At 36.0% G+C, this 19,960-nt stretch overlaps 1 protein-coding gene across 1 annotated transcript in view; it reads left to right on the top strand.

Annotated features, from left to right (window-relative positions):
- Positions 1–19,960, top strand: part of DNAH12 (dynein axonemal heavy chain 12) — a 300,387-nt gene that overhangs the window by 204,070 nt on the left and 76,357 nt on the right. Inside the window, exons 47-52 of the mRNA XM_053689370.1 lie at positions 6,590–6,670; positions 8,379–8,555; positions 9,810–9,941; positions 10,899–10,988; positions 12,752–12,892; positions 13,814–14,055. Coding sequence (XP_053545345.1) covers positions 6,590–6,670; positions 8,379–8,555; positions 9,810–9,941; positions 10,899–10,988; positions 12,752–12,892; positions 13,814–14,055 — 863 coding nt within the window. The remainder of the gene's footprint in view (positions 1–6,589; positions 6,671–8,378; positions 8,556–9,809; positions 9,942–10,898; positions 10,989–12,751; positions 12,893–13,813; positions 14,056–19,960) is intronic.

Genomic DNA, 19,960 nt, shown 5'->3' with positions numbered 1-19,960 from the left:
CAACGCACATCTGGACCATCAGGAACAATTCCCGCCACATATGTAGGACTCCAGAAGATATCCCAAACTTTTGCTCCACACTGGACCTAGACCCCCCTTCTGGGTCCTCCTCCCTCACCCACTCCCTACCTTCTCTACCCAAGACGCAAAATCCACCAGCCGATTCTTGGCACACCGTCCTACAAAAGAAGAATAAACCAGCTGTGGCCTCACCTGGAAGCCAAAACTCTTAAAGCCCTGCTTCTTCACCTCATGCCACCTAATAACTTCTTCGCCTTTAGTTTGCACAGACTTTGAACATTGTACAGACATGTGACTGAAGTCCCCTGTCAGATCGTGCAAGTAACTGTACAATGTGTTTGTAATCTCTTGATACTTTATGAATAACTTTACTTATATCTCCTTATAACTATCCCCGCCCTCCCAGCCCCCCTTCCTCTCCCTTTTCCATCCTTCCACCCCACCCATACACCATACCCTCCCATACCCCTTCCGTTCTTACCCCCTCTGCCAGGGTATCCGGCTTCACCAAACCAACTTAACCCACATTCCATAGGGCTAGTAGTGGTCATACCCCCTAACCACTCTCATTTATGCCCTATAATAGGAAGAGAGTTTTTTCCCCTTTTGTTCACCTTGTTGATAACTTCATGTTTAATATTGTTGTTAATATTTCACTGTTTTTTATGACTTTTTAATCATCAAAATGTTTGTTGAATATGTTCTCATTTGCAGGAACCCATTTGCTCTCATATATACATTACACCACTGAGATGTTCCCCCCTCCCCAACCACCAGATATCCATCCACCTTACCTGTAATAGTTATGGCTAACAACACCAAAGAGGCAGTGCAAAAGTTAACCCTTCTTACCCAAAATGCAAGAGGTTTGAATTCACCCCATAAGAGATCGAAAGCTCTACTCGATCTATCTAAAAGACAAGTAGATATATTGTTTCTTCAGGAGACGCACTTTAAACGTAACAAAGAGCATAAATAATTTGGCAAGACCTTTACCACCCATTACCATAGTTCCAACAGTTCTAAAAGGGGTGGAGTCCGCATTCTCATTAATAAATCATCAATCCCTTTCACACTTATACAATCTGCTAAAGACACTGAAGGCAGATACCTAGGCCTGGTACGCTTACTCTATGGCAGGCCCATCACACTGATAAATATATACGCCCCGAACACTAATCAAACTGCATTTTTCAAAAATATCCTTAACAAAATAACAGCTATCACTAAGGGACCTACCTTTATCGCTGGGGACTTTAATATCCCCTTATATCCCTCTAAGGACATCTCAAACCCCAACATTAAAATATCAAAACAAATAACAAAAACTCTTTGGAAGGGAATGAGAAATCTCAATTTGTATGATACTTGGCGTTTTATTCACCAAGAAACACGTGATTACACTTTTTTCTCTCACCCCAATAAATCCAACAGCCGCCTTGACTATATACTCTCAAACCAAGCAGCATTAGCCCTAGTTAATAAATGTGACATATCCCCCACATCATGGTCGGACCATTCCACCGTGAAACTCCAACTATCTTGGTACAACATTCCCATAACACCATACCAATGGAGACTTGATGAAAACCTCCTAAGCAACCCAGATACAATTACACACCTTAGTAAAACCATCAAAGAATATTTCACTCTCAACATGCACTCGGTTGACAGCAAATACACTTTATGGGAAGCACACATATGTGTGCTTAGAGGAGAGCTGATTAAGCTTAAAGCTCAACATTTAAAAACACATAGACAGTCCTATAAGACCCTGTCAGACTCACTTGCTAAATTAGACCTTGCCCATAAGCTATCCCCAAATGATCCCCTTATAACAAACAATTTGCATAAAGCTTGACTTGCACTAGATCACTGAAATTGAAAAAATTTAAGTCGTATATCTATAAAATCCATCAACCCAAATCCTCAATTACTCTTAAAACTACCAAGGACGTCCTTCAATCTTTTCATGACTACTACGTCGCTCTTTATAATCTACAAATAGACAAGTCAGTGCAAGTATCACCCCTATCCATGACTGACTACGTTTCCAGTGCACAATTACCCACAATTTCACCTGACCAACTCAAAGACCTTAATAAGCCCATCTCCAATCACAAATTGCTAGCAGCCGTTAAATAATTAAATAACGGGAAAAGTCCGGGCCCGGATGGCTTATCAGGCAAAACTACTATACATTGTCATCAGTACTCACAACACATCTTACACATCTTTTTAATGAAGTGTCCCATAACAATCCCTTCCCCCAATCTATGCTAGAAGCCCACGTAGTTGTTATTCCCAAACCAGGCAAACCACCCACCGTTCCAGCGAACTTTCGCCCAACATCTCTTCTCAATACAGATATCAAATTGTACGCAAAAATACTTGCAACCCGTATTAACACTGTATTAGCATCTTTAATTCATTTAAATCAAGCAGGGTTTACCCCTCATAGGGAAACAAAAGATAATACTATTAAAATTTTGCATCTCATGGAATATGCCCATAAACACAATATACCCTCTGCGTTCATTTCTATGGACGCAGAGAAAGCCTTTGATAGGCTAAATTGGCAATTCCTGGGAACGACACTTACTAAATTCGGATTTGATCAAGCCTTTATAGGTAAGATTTTCTCCTTATACAATAAACCACTAGCCAAAGTCAAATTAAATGATACATTATCCCGCCCATTTCAGATCTCCAATGGTACAAGACAGGGCTGACCCCTTTCTCGCATACTATTTGTACTTGCCATGGAGGTTCTGGCCTCCCATATCCGAAAAAATGCTGCTATCCAAGGTTTCAAATTTGATCAATATGAATATAAGACTTCTCTATATGCGGATGATATATTTTTAACACTCACACAGCCAGCTTCCTCGATTCCCCCCCTCCACCAAACTTTAAACACCTACGGTAATTTTTCCAATTTCAGAATCAATATTTCCAAATCAGAACTCCTTCCCATTGGGCTTCAGGCAGATGTACTGAAAATAATACAATCACTTGCTCATTTTTGCACACAGCAACAATCCATTAAATACTTGGGAATATACATCTCCCCTTACAAGCCCACATTACTAGATACAAATTTCAAAGACATAACCATAACGACACAAGCTCTCCTACGTTCCTGGAGCAACAAACCTCTATCATGGGTGGGCAGGATCAATGCTGTTAAAATGATACTTCTCCCAAAACTACTTTATCTTTTCCAGACCCTCCGCATTCCCTTATCGTTACCACTAATACATAATCTGCAAAAACTAATCATGAAATATATTTGGCAACATAAGCGTCCCCGAATTGCAACTGCAACCCTCTATCACCCGAAGGATTTAGGAGGCTTGTGGATCCCAAATCTGCAACAGTACAGATTGGCCACCTTCCTTACCAGAATTATCAACTGGTACAAGCATTCGCCGCACAAAGAGTGGGTTCTTTTAGAATATCACCTATCCAACACTAACCAACTTGGGAGCAAGTGTTGGCTCTCCCCGAAATCGAGGAACCTACCAGTTCCTCTTCCTTTAATAATTGCTGAAGCTTTTCATCTATGGGATACATTAATTAAAAAACACAGTTACATATCCACAATACCCTCTCCCCTGACCCCCATTTTAGAAAACTTAGATTTCCCCTTTCAACAACCAAAGCAAGCAGTGTTGAAACCTCACATAAACAAGTCCATCCCTTGCCATATCCTCATAGATAATGGTAAACTCAAAACTCAAATTGAGATTACCCCCTATCTAGGTCCTGCATATGAAAATTGGTTTCGCTACCTTCAAATGTCAGATTTTCTTATGAGACATCCACACAAAACCCAACTCATGCGCAACTTAACTAATTTCGAGAGTATCTGTACCCGAGAAGCCGTAAACAAAGGTCTCCTATCAAATTCTTATGCACCCATACACTACCTCACTTCCTTCCTATGTAGACAAATGGGAAAAAGAGATTGACGCACACTAACCCCCCAAAACAAGGTACCATATCTTCTCATCCATGACCAAATCCTCATCTTCTATATACACACTAGAGATGAATATTAAATTCTTATGCAGATGGTACTACACACCGTCCCGACTGCACATAATCTTCCCCACATCCTCCCAAACTTGTTGGAGAGGTTGTAACACAGAAGGTACTCCCACTCACATTTGGTGGGCTTGTCCCATCGCTCAATCTTACTGGATGACAATCAAGACTGAAATGGAAAGGGCACTCTCAACGACTCTAGACCTAAACATCTGGTTTTTCCTCTTTAACAAATTTACTAAGATTAAATGTAAATTGAGACTCGCATTGCTGACCATTATGGTCAACTCAGCAAAAAGACTTATCCCAAAAAATTGGAAATCACTGCACCTCCCATCAGTTAACACCTGGAGAGAGATAACCACCCAATCTCTCCAGCTAGAAAAACACCACTACACACAAAGTAAACGTTTGGATGATTATCAATCCATTTGCTTCCTCTGGGAAGAATATCTAAATCAAGCACCACCACCAACCTGAATACACTTCATCTTTCTCACGTCCCCTCTAGAACCCACAAGCACTCTAGACCCAATGCATATATACCTCCTTAACCACTTGTCCAACAGCTTGCAAGCCAGTTAGCATTAGATATGCTTGGAATCAGTTGGTCGAAGGATTATCCTACTAATGAACGTTTATTATATATATCCCAATTCCTCTACAACTGACACTTAAATACTTTCCTGAGAGAACAGCAATGCACTATATTTATCTTATGTTGTTTCTGTTCTTTGTATTTCACTGTTATATATTGGGGCCCATTTATCAAAGGGCTTGCGGACCTGATCCGACACTGCAGATCAGGTCCGCAAGACCTCGCTAAATGCGGAGAGCAATACGCTCTCCGCATTCAACATTGCACCAGCAGCTCACAAGAGCTGCTGGTGCAACGCCGCCCCCTGCTGACTCGCGGCCAATCGGCCGCCAGCAGGGAGGTGTCAATCAACCCGATCGTATTCGATCGGGTTGATTTCCGGCGATTCCTGTCCGCCTGCTCAGAGCAGGCGGATAGGGTTATGAAGCAGGGGTCTTTGTGACCGCTGCTTCATAAGTTGTGTTTCTGGCGAGTCTGAAGACTCGCCAGAAACACGGCCCTTCAAGCTCCGTACGGAGCTTGATAAATGGGCCTGATTGTGTCATCGCAAACAACTTTGTAATGTGACCTTCTTTCAGTTGGTCTCAGTCATACTGATTTTCTCTTTTCAGTAATTTGTTTGCTTTACCTTTAATAAAGTTTTTTCAAAAAAATAAATAAATAAATAAAATAAAAATAAAGATAGCAAGAGAACAAAGAAAATTGATAATAGGAGTAAATTAGAAAGTTGATTAAAATTTCATGCTCTACCTGAATCATGACAGAAAAAAATTGGGTTCAGTGTCCCTTTAAAAGGGATATGAAACCCATTTTTTTTCTTTCATGATTCAGATAGAGCATGCATTATTAAGCAACTTTCTAGTTTACCCCTATTATCAATTTTTCTTCATTCTCTTGCTATCTTTATTTGAAAAACAAAAATGTAAAGCTTAGGAGCCAGCCCATTTTTAGTTCAGCACCTGGGTTGTGCTTGCTTACTGGTGGTTACATTTTAAAAATAAAAATAAACGGGTATATGTCTATCGCTACATTGTGATCCACTGTTTATAATGCAGAGGAAATGTTATATATGCACATGCGCATGCTAAACTGTGAGTGCGCTCAGAACAGGGCTGCTAGAGTGAGAGCAACCAGATGGAGTGCATGTGTCACCTTCTTAAAAGCATTGTCTAGCAATGGCAAGATATGTAGGTAGTGTGCGGCCCACGTGAGTTGCACTTGTATGAAAAATGGCCCGCGACTCAAATAAGTCTGACACCCCTGGCCTAGATTATAAATGGAGCGTTATTGATAGCCTTCCACTAAGAATAGCGCACAATCTGATAGCGCACAATCTGATATTACACGTAAAATAGTTTTACCAGAGAATGGTAGCGCAGCCAACATTTTGTTTTATATCGCACCCTATATTTTTAATGGATACTGCTGAGTGCACTAACCCCTCATATTACAAGCGGCGAGTTATTTATGTTGAACTTAAGACCAACACATAATAGTGGGGGAAAAGTAAGTGTGACTGGAGACTTGAAGTAAAGTGTTAGGGATAGAATAAAAAAACAAAACACATGTATATTAATATTAAAGTATTTCACACACTAAACTCATTTTAAATATGACTGCTGATGTTTTACCTGGAAATCTTTATCAGAGCTAGTGCGTAATCAGCAAATCTATATTATTATTATTATCATTTATTTGTATAGCGCCGCCAAATTCCGTAGCGTTGGGTACAATGTTAGGGCTATACAATGACAAGGATTGTGGTAAAATACAAAACATAACAAAACTAAACAAATCTAGTACAGGAGGAAGAGTGCCCTGCTCTGGATAAGGCGAATAGGTTTTCATATGTGACTGTCTATTCTCTTTTTACTTGAACCTATAATTTGGTTATTAATGGAAGTGCAAATGTTTATCTAGGTAGGCGAAATGAAGAAAGAACTTGTTGAATTGCAGCCTAAACTGGAAGAAGCCAAAGTGGAAAATGCCGCTATTATGAAGGTAAAATATTAATAGAGACACAAGCAAATTTACAGGTTATTATTTTTCTAATCACTGTATATAAAGGTGTAGGCACTCTGTGGAGCAGGTGTAAGAGAAATTCTGAAAGTCAGGACATGTGGCTGTTTCAGAGGGACTGCTCCTCACTCAGATAGGCACATTTTGGAGGTCTGATGTGGATATGTGTGCATTCTATTATGTATACATACATGCTGCACATAGGTAGGCTGATTTGCATATAGCCATACCCATGCTGTACCAGGATAAGGGGATATTAAACAGTGCTCCTTTGGTAAAAACAAATATGCTAAATCATAGTAAGCATAAAAATAAACAGATTGTGTAAAAACACAGCAAATAACTTACTTGTTTTCCTGCAAAATGAGCAGCTAGAAATCATCACTGTAGCCCCTGTCCCCAGTGTGATAAGAGTGGAACATTGTTAAAACTTAAAGGGCCATAATACCCAAATGTTTAAACACTTGAAAGTGATGCAGCATAGCTGTAAAAAGCTGACTAGAAAATATCACCTGAGCATCTCTATGTAAAAAAGAAAGATATTTTACCTCAAAAGTTCCTCAGTAGCCACCTCCCATTGTAAAGGATTTCTAAGCAGCATTTTAGTGTGTCTGTCCTAGGACAGCTTAGGGGATGAGCCTCGTGAACTCTCATATTATTTCACCAATCAGGTAAAGGAAGCTTACTATGAAATCTCATGAGAGTTAAGTCAAATCTCATGAGATCACAGTAAGAGTTCATGACCTCAGCACTGCTGATGCTGATTGGCTGCTGTTCATTTCTTCATTTTTTTTTATTTTTACCTGCAGCTGGGAGCAGGTGAAGTATAACTTTTTACACAGAACTAACTATGCTGAGCTGAGGAGATTGTGAGGTAAAATATCTTCCTTTTTTACATAGAGATGCTCAGGTGATATTTTCCTGTCAGCTTTTTACAGTTATACTGCATCAGTTTCAAGTGATTTAGCATATGAGTATTATGTCCCTTTAAGTTTTATTCTGCCAGTTCTGAATGTGAGCTAATCTGACTCCCTATTATCTAGTCCAGGGGTCAGCAACCTTGGGCCCCGAGATGTTTTGGAACTACATTTCCCATGATGCTCAGACAGCCTAAAGAGTGTCTCAGCATCATGGGAAATGTAGTTCCAAAACATCTGGGGGCCCAAGGTTGCTGACCCCTTCTAGTCTATTCAGTTTATAGTAAACCAACCTAGCAGTTTTATGAGATCAGGCTAAGATAAACCTTCCTGCGGAGGCCCCTCCTCCTTGTAGGGCTGTGACAGGAATTAATGGACACTGCACAAATGTGGTGTAAAAAGAGAAATAAAAGGTAAACCAAATTTAAAATGATAAATAATACACATGTCAACAATTTCTATTAAGATAAGCCACTGTTTAGTGCTTTTTCTGTTACAACAATGAAACAGACTGTTTAACATCCCTTTAAGTGGGAAGCGGGAGATTTTTATAACTTAAATTAAATTAATAAAAAAATATAATTAATCACATAACAAAAAAACAACAACACATATCTGCTGCTTTAGAGTGGTTCGTTTCCTGTTCACTGTTCCTGTAATGGTAGTAGACAGAGGGTAACATTGTGATTGCTTTGTAATGTCTCAAGCCTTAGGCTGCTGGCTTTTTCCTGATGACAAAACTGTCCCCCATTTTCTTGTTTACATTTTTACAGGTGTTAGAAAAAGATTCTGCGACAGTGGAAGCAAAGAGTAAAACAGTTCGTATTGATGAAGAAATAGCCACACAAAAAGCAGAGGAAGCCCAATCACTGAAAAATGAGTGTGAGAGTGACCTAGCTGAGGCTATTCCAGCTTTAGAGGCAGCTCTGTCTGCACTAGATACTTTAAAGGCAAGTAAACAATATTAAAGGGAGAGAAAATACCTGTGTAGTCTTGCAATGAATTTACAGCTAATTGTAAAAACTTTCTAAAAACATTAACAAGCTGTTAAATAGCCAGATTCAACCCAACAATTTCTTTATATGGCCAAGCCAATCTAAATATGTTGCTCAAGTAGATGGTGACTTCCACTGTCATTTTGTTTGCAAAAATGTGTTGATTTGCATTATCTTATCTTACCCCCTCTGGTGCAGCCAGTTAGGGACTGATGCATGTAGCAGGGTTGGGCTTGGAAAATCTGTAGTATGAAGCCACAATTGTAAGAGTTAAATTACAGAAAAGGTTGCCAATAAAAAGTGAGAGCTTATTGCATATTTTTTTTTTTACTACACATAATTAGAATTAGAAATTATCATCTCAAGGTGTTTCCTAGACCAGTGATTCTTACCCAGAGTTACGGGACCTGGGGGTGTCTTAACTCTTAGCTGAGAATACCACAAAAAAAATAGGGCCGCTAGTGAAAATATGCCAAATTACTTGTTAGCATTCCTTAAGCATAAATTCTCCTTATCATGAATACTTTTTTAACAACACTGGAAAGGAAATATTTTTGGAGAGGCAAACATTTATCTACCCTGCAAAGTTCAGTGGGGCTGCAAGACTAGAGACTGAGTTAGCGAGGCACAATCTGACTGGTTGAAGTGTAGTTGCGGATGTTAATAGTCGGGGTGCTATAGGTGGAGTTAGATTATCAGGGGCGGGGCTTAGTAGGAAGGGACAATGGCAGTAGGGGCAATTTTCACTTTCTCTATCAGCCCAAAGAGCACCTACACACAGTGGGGATGCAGCCTAACAGATTGGTGAGCCTTTGCACTCTTGTGCCCCCCCTTAGAACTGCTGTTGGTCTCACATCCTTATAAAAGCAATGCAGAGGGTTATTTTTAATTTCAAAAGTACACTGAGGGTATCTAAAAATAAAAATGGCCCTTGGCCGGTCAAGTTAGACAACACAATGGAATTTTGTTTGGTTTGTTTTAATTATTTTCCAATTATATTCAAGATTATTTGTTTTGATACTTCATCAGGGCACCAAGCCTTATTTATGGTGCACCAAGTATAATATATGTTTATTAATCTAGAGACATCCTTGCAGTGATATTGAAGCAAACCTTTATAATTTATTTACTATCTATGTTGCTAGAAAAAGAATAGACAGTAGACAGTAGTTCTATTTTATTAACAAACATATAAATATTTTAATCTAGCCGGCTGATGTCACTATTGTAAAGTCTATGAAGAATCCTCCATCTGGTGTAAAGCTGGTTATGTCTGCTGTATGTGTCATGAAGGACATCAAGCCCGAAAAGATAAATGATCCTGCAGGAACTGGACAGAGGGTAAACTTTATTATAAATCTGATTTATACTATTTTATAACTTGACCATTAAATACAGTATATCTGCATAAACAACAAGTGCATAATAAAACAACGATGTAAGAACATTTACTCTGAATTTTAAAAGAGCAGTAGATTTTTCTCACACATTTCAAAATGTATTTCAAGTGGCAGTGCCCTGTATCATGTTACAGCCATCAGCCAATCACAGATTCATATACATATCCACTGTGAACTCTTGCACATGCTCAGTAGTAGTTGGTGCTGCAGAAAGCGTGCATATAAAGAAACTGTGCACAATTTGATCATGGAAATAAATTGGAAAGTCTCTTAAAATGTCATGCTCTAGCTAAATCAAGAAAGTTTAATTTTGCCTTAAATGTCCCTTTAAAGGGATATGAAACCCAAAAATGTTCTTTTGTGATTCTGACGGAGCATACAATTTTAAAAAAAAGTTTCCAATTTACTTCTATAATCAAATTTGATTTGTGCCCCTGGTATTCTTTGTAGAAGAGATACCTAGGTAGGTGTCTGGAGCACTATATGGAAGGAAATAGTGCTGCAATCTAGTGTTCTTGCAAATGGACAACATACTTTCAAAACTGCTGCCATATAGTGCCCCAGACATAAACATGCTTCACAGTTTATGCCCCTGTTTTTCAACAAAAGATATCTAGAGAACAAAGACAATTTGATCATAGAAGTCAATTAGAAAGTTGTTTGAAGTTGCATGCTCTTTTTGGGTTTCCTATCCCTTTAAATGATTTGCTAGTCATTATGTTGCAATGGCTTTGGATTTCCATGTGAACCTTGTTCTATGTTTTATTTCAGAACAAATTTACAGTATTGGGAAACAAGAAGCATTTTGTCTATGTACTAAATTTTGCTTTGAATCTTGCATTTGTCACATAATTGTTATCATTTTAAGATTTATAATTGTATTGTTATTTTATTTAAGATATTGGATTACTGGGGACCAAGTAAGAAACTACTGGGCGACATGAATTTTCTACGAGACCTCAAGGTCTATGATAAGGATAATATTCCAGTAAGTTAAATTAAATCACATACGCAATATAACTTTGTTATTGCTGACACTATCTGTTTATGTGTAGTAAAAATAATTTGCAATATACTTTCATTATTTATATTTCCCCCTTTCCTGTGCTTTCCGATTCCTGTTAAAAGCGAAAGTGCGGGCTCAGACCTAACCACTATATTCCATGCAGTCATTGGCTGCACACTATAGGGACACATTCATAACTGCCCCTGATTGGTGCTCACTAAAAACTTTAACTTATTTTTTATTTTATTTTACATATTTTTGGATATGTAAACTAATTATGCAACTTTATTAAATATGATTTAAAAGTATTTCAAACCCTGTTGCCAATTAGTGATCGGTAAAAATGATTTCCTGCAATGATCAAGTAATCACTGTGGGACATTGCTGGTTTACAGTTTTGTATCCTACTGGATACACTTTCAGTCTCTTTAGACAGAACAATATTTCAAAGTTAAATTACAGGAAAAGCTGGGAAAATATATGATGAAAGTGCATTACATTTTTTATATATACTGAATAAATTATTTTTTTAAATGTAATGTCCATTTATCAACTTCTTAGGACATCCCCTTAAAGTGGCAGTATACCCCAATTTTCATATAACTGCATGTAAAAGACACTACTATAAAGAAGAATATGTACATATACTGACCTAAAAATCCAGTGTAAAACATATATTTTAAAAACTTACTTAGAAGCTCCACATTTAGCACTGTTGATGAGGTTAGGCTGGGACACCCAGTAAAAAGGGCTGGGAGCATAACCCCCCCTTCCCTGCATATGAAAAGACATATTAGAGAAACCGGAGCCAGCAGGAGTCTGTAAACGCATGTATACATCTGACACTTTGGGGCTTGGTTAGGAGTCTGAAAATCAGCACAAAGTTATTAAAAAATAAGCAAAACTATACATTGTTCCAAAAACACTCATAGATGGGCTATATAATTGTATCATTTACAAAACATTTATGCAAAGAAAAATCCACTCAATTATCATATCTCATATTTATAGTGAAACTCCTCAAACTTGTTTACCTCTGTGAACAGGGGGCTCTGAAAATCCTCCTTTATCACTTTTTATACCGACAACTTATTTGTTTGTATTTACTGCACGCTCCTGTATAGCAATGAGGAATATTATACAATGATACAATTAACCATTATTAATAGTAATAAATATGTTGACTTTTTAGTTTATAAATGTATAATTATACAGACCTCATACAAAGATTTTATTTTGAGATTCCCTTCGTTTTTATGTTCTCATGTAGGAAAGAGACATGCACAAGAGGTGTGTGTATATATATATATATATAAAGTAAGTAATCAAAAAACTGCACTCTCAGTATTTGAAAAAAAACAGGTCAGCTTTAATAGATTAAGTTTCAGAGAAATTCCTTCTCTTTCCTCAGAATATTAGCTACATCTGCACCCAGGTAGTTGCAACTGGAGGGTAGATTCGGATGTCAGGATTATACAACGGTCCTCAAGCTGGGTGATGCCATTTGACAAAGGTGTCTGTGGACACCGAAACGTCATGGGACTATGCTTTAAACTTTTTTTCAATAAAAGTTATTTTTTACTTAAATCCAGTGAGTGCTGTCTTTGCTCTGGACTGTTTATATTTGACACATGCACCCTGGTATCTGTTTACCCCAACCTGGGGTTAAAGAGTGCTTATCCTTTACATGAAGTGTATATATATATCTTTTCAGTGTATTAATAATTAAAATATTACTTACCCAGGTGGCTGTAATGCAAAAAATCCGAAGCGAATACATCACTAACCCAGATTTTGATCCAGCCAAAGTGGCCAAAGCTTCCTCTGCGGCCGAGGGATTGTGTAAATGGATTCTTGCCATGGAAGTGTATGACAGAGTTGCAAAGGTATTTTATATTCTTTCTTTTGTGAAATTGAAAATAGCAAAGTTGTTGCACTATTATATAATGCAAAGGAAAGAGCAGCAACTGTTCATGTTAATTTTTATGTGAAAAAAAGTTTAGTTGCATCTGTTGAAATTATTATTGTAACAGGAAATCTATATTTGTGCACAATTAATATTGGAGTCCTAATTTCTACTTGACTGATACTCCCTCAGTTTTGTTCCTGGACAAGGATGTGCCTCCACAAGGATGATACAAATATTACTTTTATTAAAGACCAGTATATATTTTCTAAAACTAAATTTAAAAAAAATAAATACAAAGTATTTAAAAATACAATTATTTATATGCTGAGAAATTAAAAATTAAAATACTATATTTTAACTTTAATTAAAAATTATAGCCATAAAATAGCAACTGGAAAGCTGATATAAATATGTTTTTTGGTTTTTTTTTGTATAAGAGAAAGCTTTATTACAGTAACAACAAGGGTTACAATAAAATAGTACATCCAGTGAATACTTGGTAAAGTTACAATGAGCTAGAAGAATAAACGTTATCCATTTAAACTGAATATAATGGGTTTATATTTATAATTATTTATGACTATTGCTTGTGCACACAAAGTTGATAAGTAATAATTAAGATTCTAAATTCAAAGAGTGAGAGCTCACTCACTTTGTATCAGGTGGTAGAGACTAAAATTATTCCTTTACTATGTAGAGGTAAACAGCTATGGTTATATTTTTACATCAATTTAAAACACTATTTTCTTCACTTTTGTTGTTTCATCAACAAACAAACGCATTGTAAATATCTCTGGAAAATTAATTGAACAAAGAAAATGGTAGATAGGAAAAAAAATGCTGACCAAAAAAATTGAAATTAACAATACTTTTTAAATTATTGTCTTCAATAAATTAGGTGGTTGCTCCTAAGAAAGCAAGTCTTGCCGAGGCACAACGTTCTTTGTCTGAAACAATGGCGCTTCTAGAAGAGAAGAGATCTGAGCTTAGAGTTCTGGAAGAACGTTTGGCTTCACTTGAAAAAACTTTTCATGATAAAACTGAAGAGAAAATTCGACTGGAGTTTCAAGTAGATTTGTGTGCCAAGAAGCTAGAAAGAGCTGAGAAGCTGATAGGAGGTCTCGGGGGTGAAAAATCCAGGTGAGCAGAATATATCAATCTACCGCAGGTAACATTCTGAAAAAGAGGTGAAGCTGATAAGAGATGTAGATGTTAAATGTTGCAGATGTAGATGATAAATGTAACAGATGTAGATGATAAATGTAGCACATGTAGATAATAAATGTAGAAGATGTAGATGATGAGCAGGTGTAGATGATAAATCTAGCAGATGTAGACAATACATCTAGAAGTAGTAGATGTTAAATCTAGCATATATAGATGATGAGCAGATGTAGAAAATATAACATATATAGATGATGAGCAGAAGTAGATGATAAATGTAGTATATATAGATGATGAGCAAATGTACAGTAGCTGCTAAAAGTAGCATATATAGATGATGAGCAGATGTAGATGAAAAATGTAGCATATACAGGGAGTGCAGAATTATTAGGCAAATGAGTATTTTGACCACATCATCCTCTTTATGCATGTTGTCTTACTCCAAGCTGTATAGGCTCGAAAGCCTACTACCAATCAAGCATATTAGGTGATGTGCATCTCTGTAATGAGAAGGGGTGTGGTCTAATGACATCAACACCCTATATCAGGTGTGCATAATTATTAGGCAACTTCCTTTCCTTTGGCAAAATGGGTCAAAAGAAGGACTTGACAGGCTCAGAAAAGTCAAAAATAGTGAGATATCTTGCAGAGGGATGCAGCACTCTTAAAATTGCAAAGCTTCTGAAGCGTGATCATCGAACAATCAAGCGTTTCATTCAAAATAGTCAACAGGGTCGCAAGAAGCGTGTGGAAAAACCAGGGCGCAAAATAACTGCCCATGAACTGAGAAAAGTCAAGCGTGCAGCTGCCAAGATGCCACTTGCCACCAGTTTGGCCATATTTCAGAGCTGCAACATCACTGGAGTGCCCAAAAGCACAAGGTGTGCAATACTCAGAGACATGGCCAAGGTAAGAAAGGCTGAAAGACGACCACCACTGAACAAGACACACAAGCTGAAACGTCAAGACTGGGCCAAGAAATATTTCAAGACTGATTTTTCTAAGGTTTTATGGACTGATGAAATGAGAGTGAGTCTTGATGGGCCAGATGGATGGGCCCGTGGCTGGATTGGTAAAGGGCAGAGAGCTCCAGTCCGACTCAGACGCCAGCAAGGTGGAGGTGGAGTACTAGTTTGGGCTGGTATCATCAAAGATGAGCTTGTGGGGCCTTTTCGGGTTGAGGATGGAGTCAAGCTCAACTCCCAGTCCTACTGCCAGTTTCTGGAAGACACCTTCTTCAAGCAGTGATACAGGAAGAAGTCTGCATCCTTCAAGAAAAACATAATTTTCATGCAGGACAATGCTCCATCACATGCGTCCAAGTACTCCACAGCGTGGCTGACAAGAAAGGGTATAAAAGAAGAAAATCTAATGACATGGCCTCCTTGTTCACCTTATCTGAACCCCATTGAGAACCTGTGGTCCATCATCAAATGTGAGATTTACAAGGAGGGAAAACAGTACACCTCTCTGAACAGTGTCTGGGAGGCTGTGGTTGCTGCTGCACGCAATGTTGATGGTGAACAGATCAAAACACTGACAGAATCCATGGATGGCAGGCTTTTGAGTGTCCTTGCAAAGAAAGGTGGCTATATTGGTCACTGATTTGTTTTTGTTTTGTTTTTGAATGTCAGAAATGTATATTTGTGAATGTTGAGATGTTATATTGGTTTCACTGGTAAAAATAAATAATTGAAATGGGTATATATTTGTTTTTTGTTAAGTTGCCTAATAATTATGCACAGTAATAGTCACCTGCACACACAGATATCCCCCTAAAATAGCTAAAACTAAAAACAAACTAAAAACTACTTCCAAAAATATTCAGCTTTGATATTAATGAGTTTTTTGGGTTCATTGAGATAATGGTTGTTGTTCAATGATAAAATTAATCCTCAAAAATACAACTTGCCTAATAATTCTGCACTCCCTGTATAGATGATGAGCAGATGTAAATGATAAATGTAGTATATATAAATGATGAGCAGATGTTGATGATAAATGTAGTATATATAGATGATGAGCAGATGTAGATGATAAATGTAGTATATATAAATGATGAGCAGATGTTGATGATAAATGCAGAATATATAGATGATGAGCAGATGTAGATGATAAATGTAGTATATATAAATGATGAGCAGATGTTGATGATAAATGTAGTATATATAGATGATGAGCAGATGTAGATGATAAATGTAGTATATATAGATGATGAGCAGATGTAGATGATAAATGTAGCATATATAGATGATGAGCAGATGTAGATGATAAATGTAGCATATATAGATGATGAGCAGATGTAGATGATAAATGTAGCATATATAGATAATGAGCAGATGTAGATGATAAATGTAGAATATATAGATGATGAGCAGATGTAGACGATAAATGTAGTATATATACAGGAATATAGATGATGAGCAGATGTAGATGATAAATGTAGCATATATAAATGATGAGCAGATGTAGATGATAAATGTAGAATATATAGATGATGAGCAGATGTAGACGATAAATGTAGTATATATAAATGATGAGCAGATGTAGATGATAAATGTAGAATATATAGATGATGAGCAGATGTAGACGATAAATGTAGTATATATACAGGTATATAGATGATGAGCAGATGTAGATGATAAATGTAGCATATATAAATGATGAGCAGATGTAGATGATAAATGTAGCATATATAGATGATGAGCAGATGTAGATGATAAATGTAGTATATATAGATGATGAGCAGATGTAGATGATAAATGTAGCATATATAGATGATGAGCAGATGTAGATGATAAATGTAGTATATATAGATGATGAGCAGATGTAGATGATAAATGTAGCATATATAGATGATGAGCAGATGTAGATAATAAATGTAGTATATATAGATGATGAGCAGATGTAGGTGATAAATGTAGCATATATAGATGGTGCGCAGATGTAGATGATAAATGTAGTTTATATACTGTAGATGATGAGCAAATGTACAGTAGATGATAAATGTAGTATATATAGATGAGCATATGTAGATGATAAATGTAGTATATATAGATGATGAGCAGATGTAGATGATAAATGTATCATATATACATGATGAGCAGATGTAGATGATAAATGTAGTATATATAGATGATGAGCAGATGTAGATGATAAATGTAGCATATATAGATGATGAGCAAATGTACAGTAGATTATAAATGTAGCATATATAAATGATGAGCAGATGTAGATGATAAATGTAGTATATATAGATTATGAGCAGATGTAGATAATAAATGTAGTATATATAGATGATGAGCAGATGTAGATGATAAATGTAGTATATATAGATGATGAGCAGATGTAGATGATAAATGTAGCATATATAGATGATGAGCAGATGTAGATGATAAATGTAGTATATTTAGATGATAAGCAGATGTAGATGATAAATGTAGTATATATAGATGATGAGCAGATGTAGATGATAAATGTAGTATATATAGATGATAAGCAAATGTACAGTAGATGATAAATGTAGCATATATAGATGAGGAGCAGACGTAGATGATACATGTAGTATATATAGATGATGAGCAAATGTACAGTAGATGATACATGTAGCATATTTAGATGATGAGCAAATGTACAGTAGATGATAAATGTAGCATATATAAATGATGAGCAGATGTAGATGATAAATGTAGCATATATAGATGATGAGCAGATGTAGATGATAAATGTAGTATATATAGATGATGAGCAGATGTAGATGATAAATGTAGCATATATAGATGATGAGCAGATGTAGAGGATAAATGTAGTATATATAAATGATGAGCAGATGTAGAGGATAAATGTAGTATATATATAAATAATGAGCAGATGTAGATGATATATGTAGCATATATAGATGATGAGCAGATGTACAGTAGATGATAAATGTAGCATATATAGATGAGGAGCAGACGTAGATGATAAATGTAGTATATATAGATGATGAGCAAATGTACAGTAGATGATACATGTAGTATATATAGATGATGAGCAAATGTACAGTAGATGATAAATGTAGCATATATAGATGATGAGCAGATGTAGATCATAAATGTAGCATATATAGATGATGAGCAGATGTAGATGATAAATGTAGCATATATAGATGATGAGCAGATGTAGATCATAAATGTAGCATATATAGATGATGAGCAGATGTAGATGATAAATGTAGTATATATAGATGATGAGCAGATGTAGATGATAAATGTAGTATATATAGATGATGAGCAGATGTAGATGATAAATGTAGTATATATAGATGATGAGCAGATGTAGATGATAAATGTAGTATATCTTGATGGTGAGCAGATGTAGACGATAAATTTAGCATATATAGATGATGAGCAGATGTAGATGATAAATGTAGCATATATAGATGAGCAGATGTAGATGATAAATGTAGCATATATAGATGATGAGCAGATGTAGATGATAAATGTAGCATATATAGATGATGAGCAGATGTAGACGATAAATGTAGTATATATACAGGCATATAGATGATGAGCAGATGTAGATGATAAATGTAGCATATATAAATGATGAGCAGATGTAGATGATAAATGTAGCATATATAGATGATGAGCAGATGTAGATGATAAATGTAGTATATATAGATGATGAGCAGATGTAGATGATAAATGTAGTATATATAGATGATGAGCAGATGTAGATGATAAATGTAGCATATATAGATGATGAGCAGATGTAGAGGATAAATGTAGTATATATAAATGATGAGCAGATGTAGAGGATAAATGTAGTATATATATAAATAATGAGCAGATGTAGATGATATATGTAGCATATATAGATGATGAGCAGATGTACAGTAGATGATAAATGTAGCATATATAGATGAGGAGCAGACGTAGATGATAAATGTAGTATATATAGATGATGAGCAAATGTACAGTAGATGATACATGTAGTATATATAGATGATGAGCAAATGTACAGTAGATGATAAATGTAGCATATATAGATGATGAGCAGATGTAGATCATAAATGTAGCATATATAGATGATGAGCAGATGTAGATGATAAATGTAGCATATATAGATGATGAGCAGATGTAGATCATAAATGTAGCATATATAGATGATGAGCAGATGTAGATGATAAATGTAATATATATAGATGATGAGCAGATGTAGGTGATAAATGTAGTATATATAGATGATGAGCAGATGTAGATGATAAATGTAGTATATATAGATGATGAGCAGATGTAGATGATAAATGTAGTATATCTTGATGGTGAGCAGATGTAGACGATAAATTTAGCATATATAGACGATGAGCAGATGTAGATGATAAATGTAGCATATATAGATGAGCAGATGTAGATGATAAATGTAGCATATATAGATGATGAGCAGATGTAGATGATAAATGTAGCATATATAGATGATGAGCAGATGTAGACGATAAATGTAGTATATATACAGGCATATAGATGATGAGCAGATGTAGATGATAAATGTAGCATATATAAATGATGAGCAGATGTAGATGATAAATGTAGTATATATAGATGATGAGCAGATGTAGATGATAAATGTAGTATATATAGATGATGAGCAGATGTAGATGATAAATGTAGCATATATAGATGATGAGCAGACGTAGATGATAAATGTAGTATATATAGATGATGAGCAGATGTAGATGAAAAATGTAGTATATATAGATGATGAGCAGATGTAGATGATAAATGTAGCATATATAGATGATGAGCAGATGTAGATGATAAATGTGGTATATATAGATGATGAGCAGATGTAGATGATAAATGTGGTATATATAGATGATGAGCAGATGTAGATGATAAAT

This window comes from Bombina bombina, chromosome 7 (assembly GCF_027579735.1).
Source record: "Bombina bombina isolate aBomBom1 chromosome 7, aBomBom1.pri, whole genome shotgun sequence".
In the NCBI taxonomy this organism is placed as follows: Eukaryota; Metazoa; Chordata; class Amphibia; order Anura; family Bombinatoridae; genus Bombina; species Bombina bombina.
Note: the sequence above shows the minus strand (reverse complement) of the source record. Positions and strands in the feature narration are given on the sequence as shown.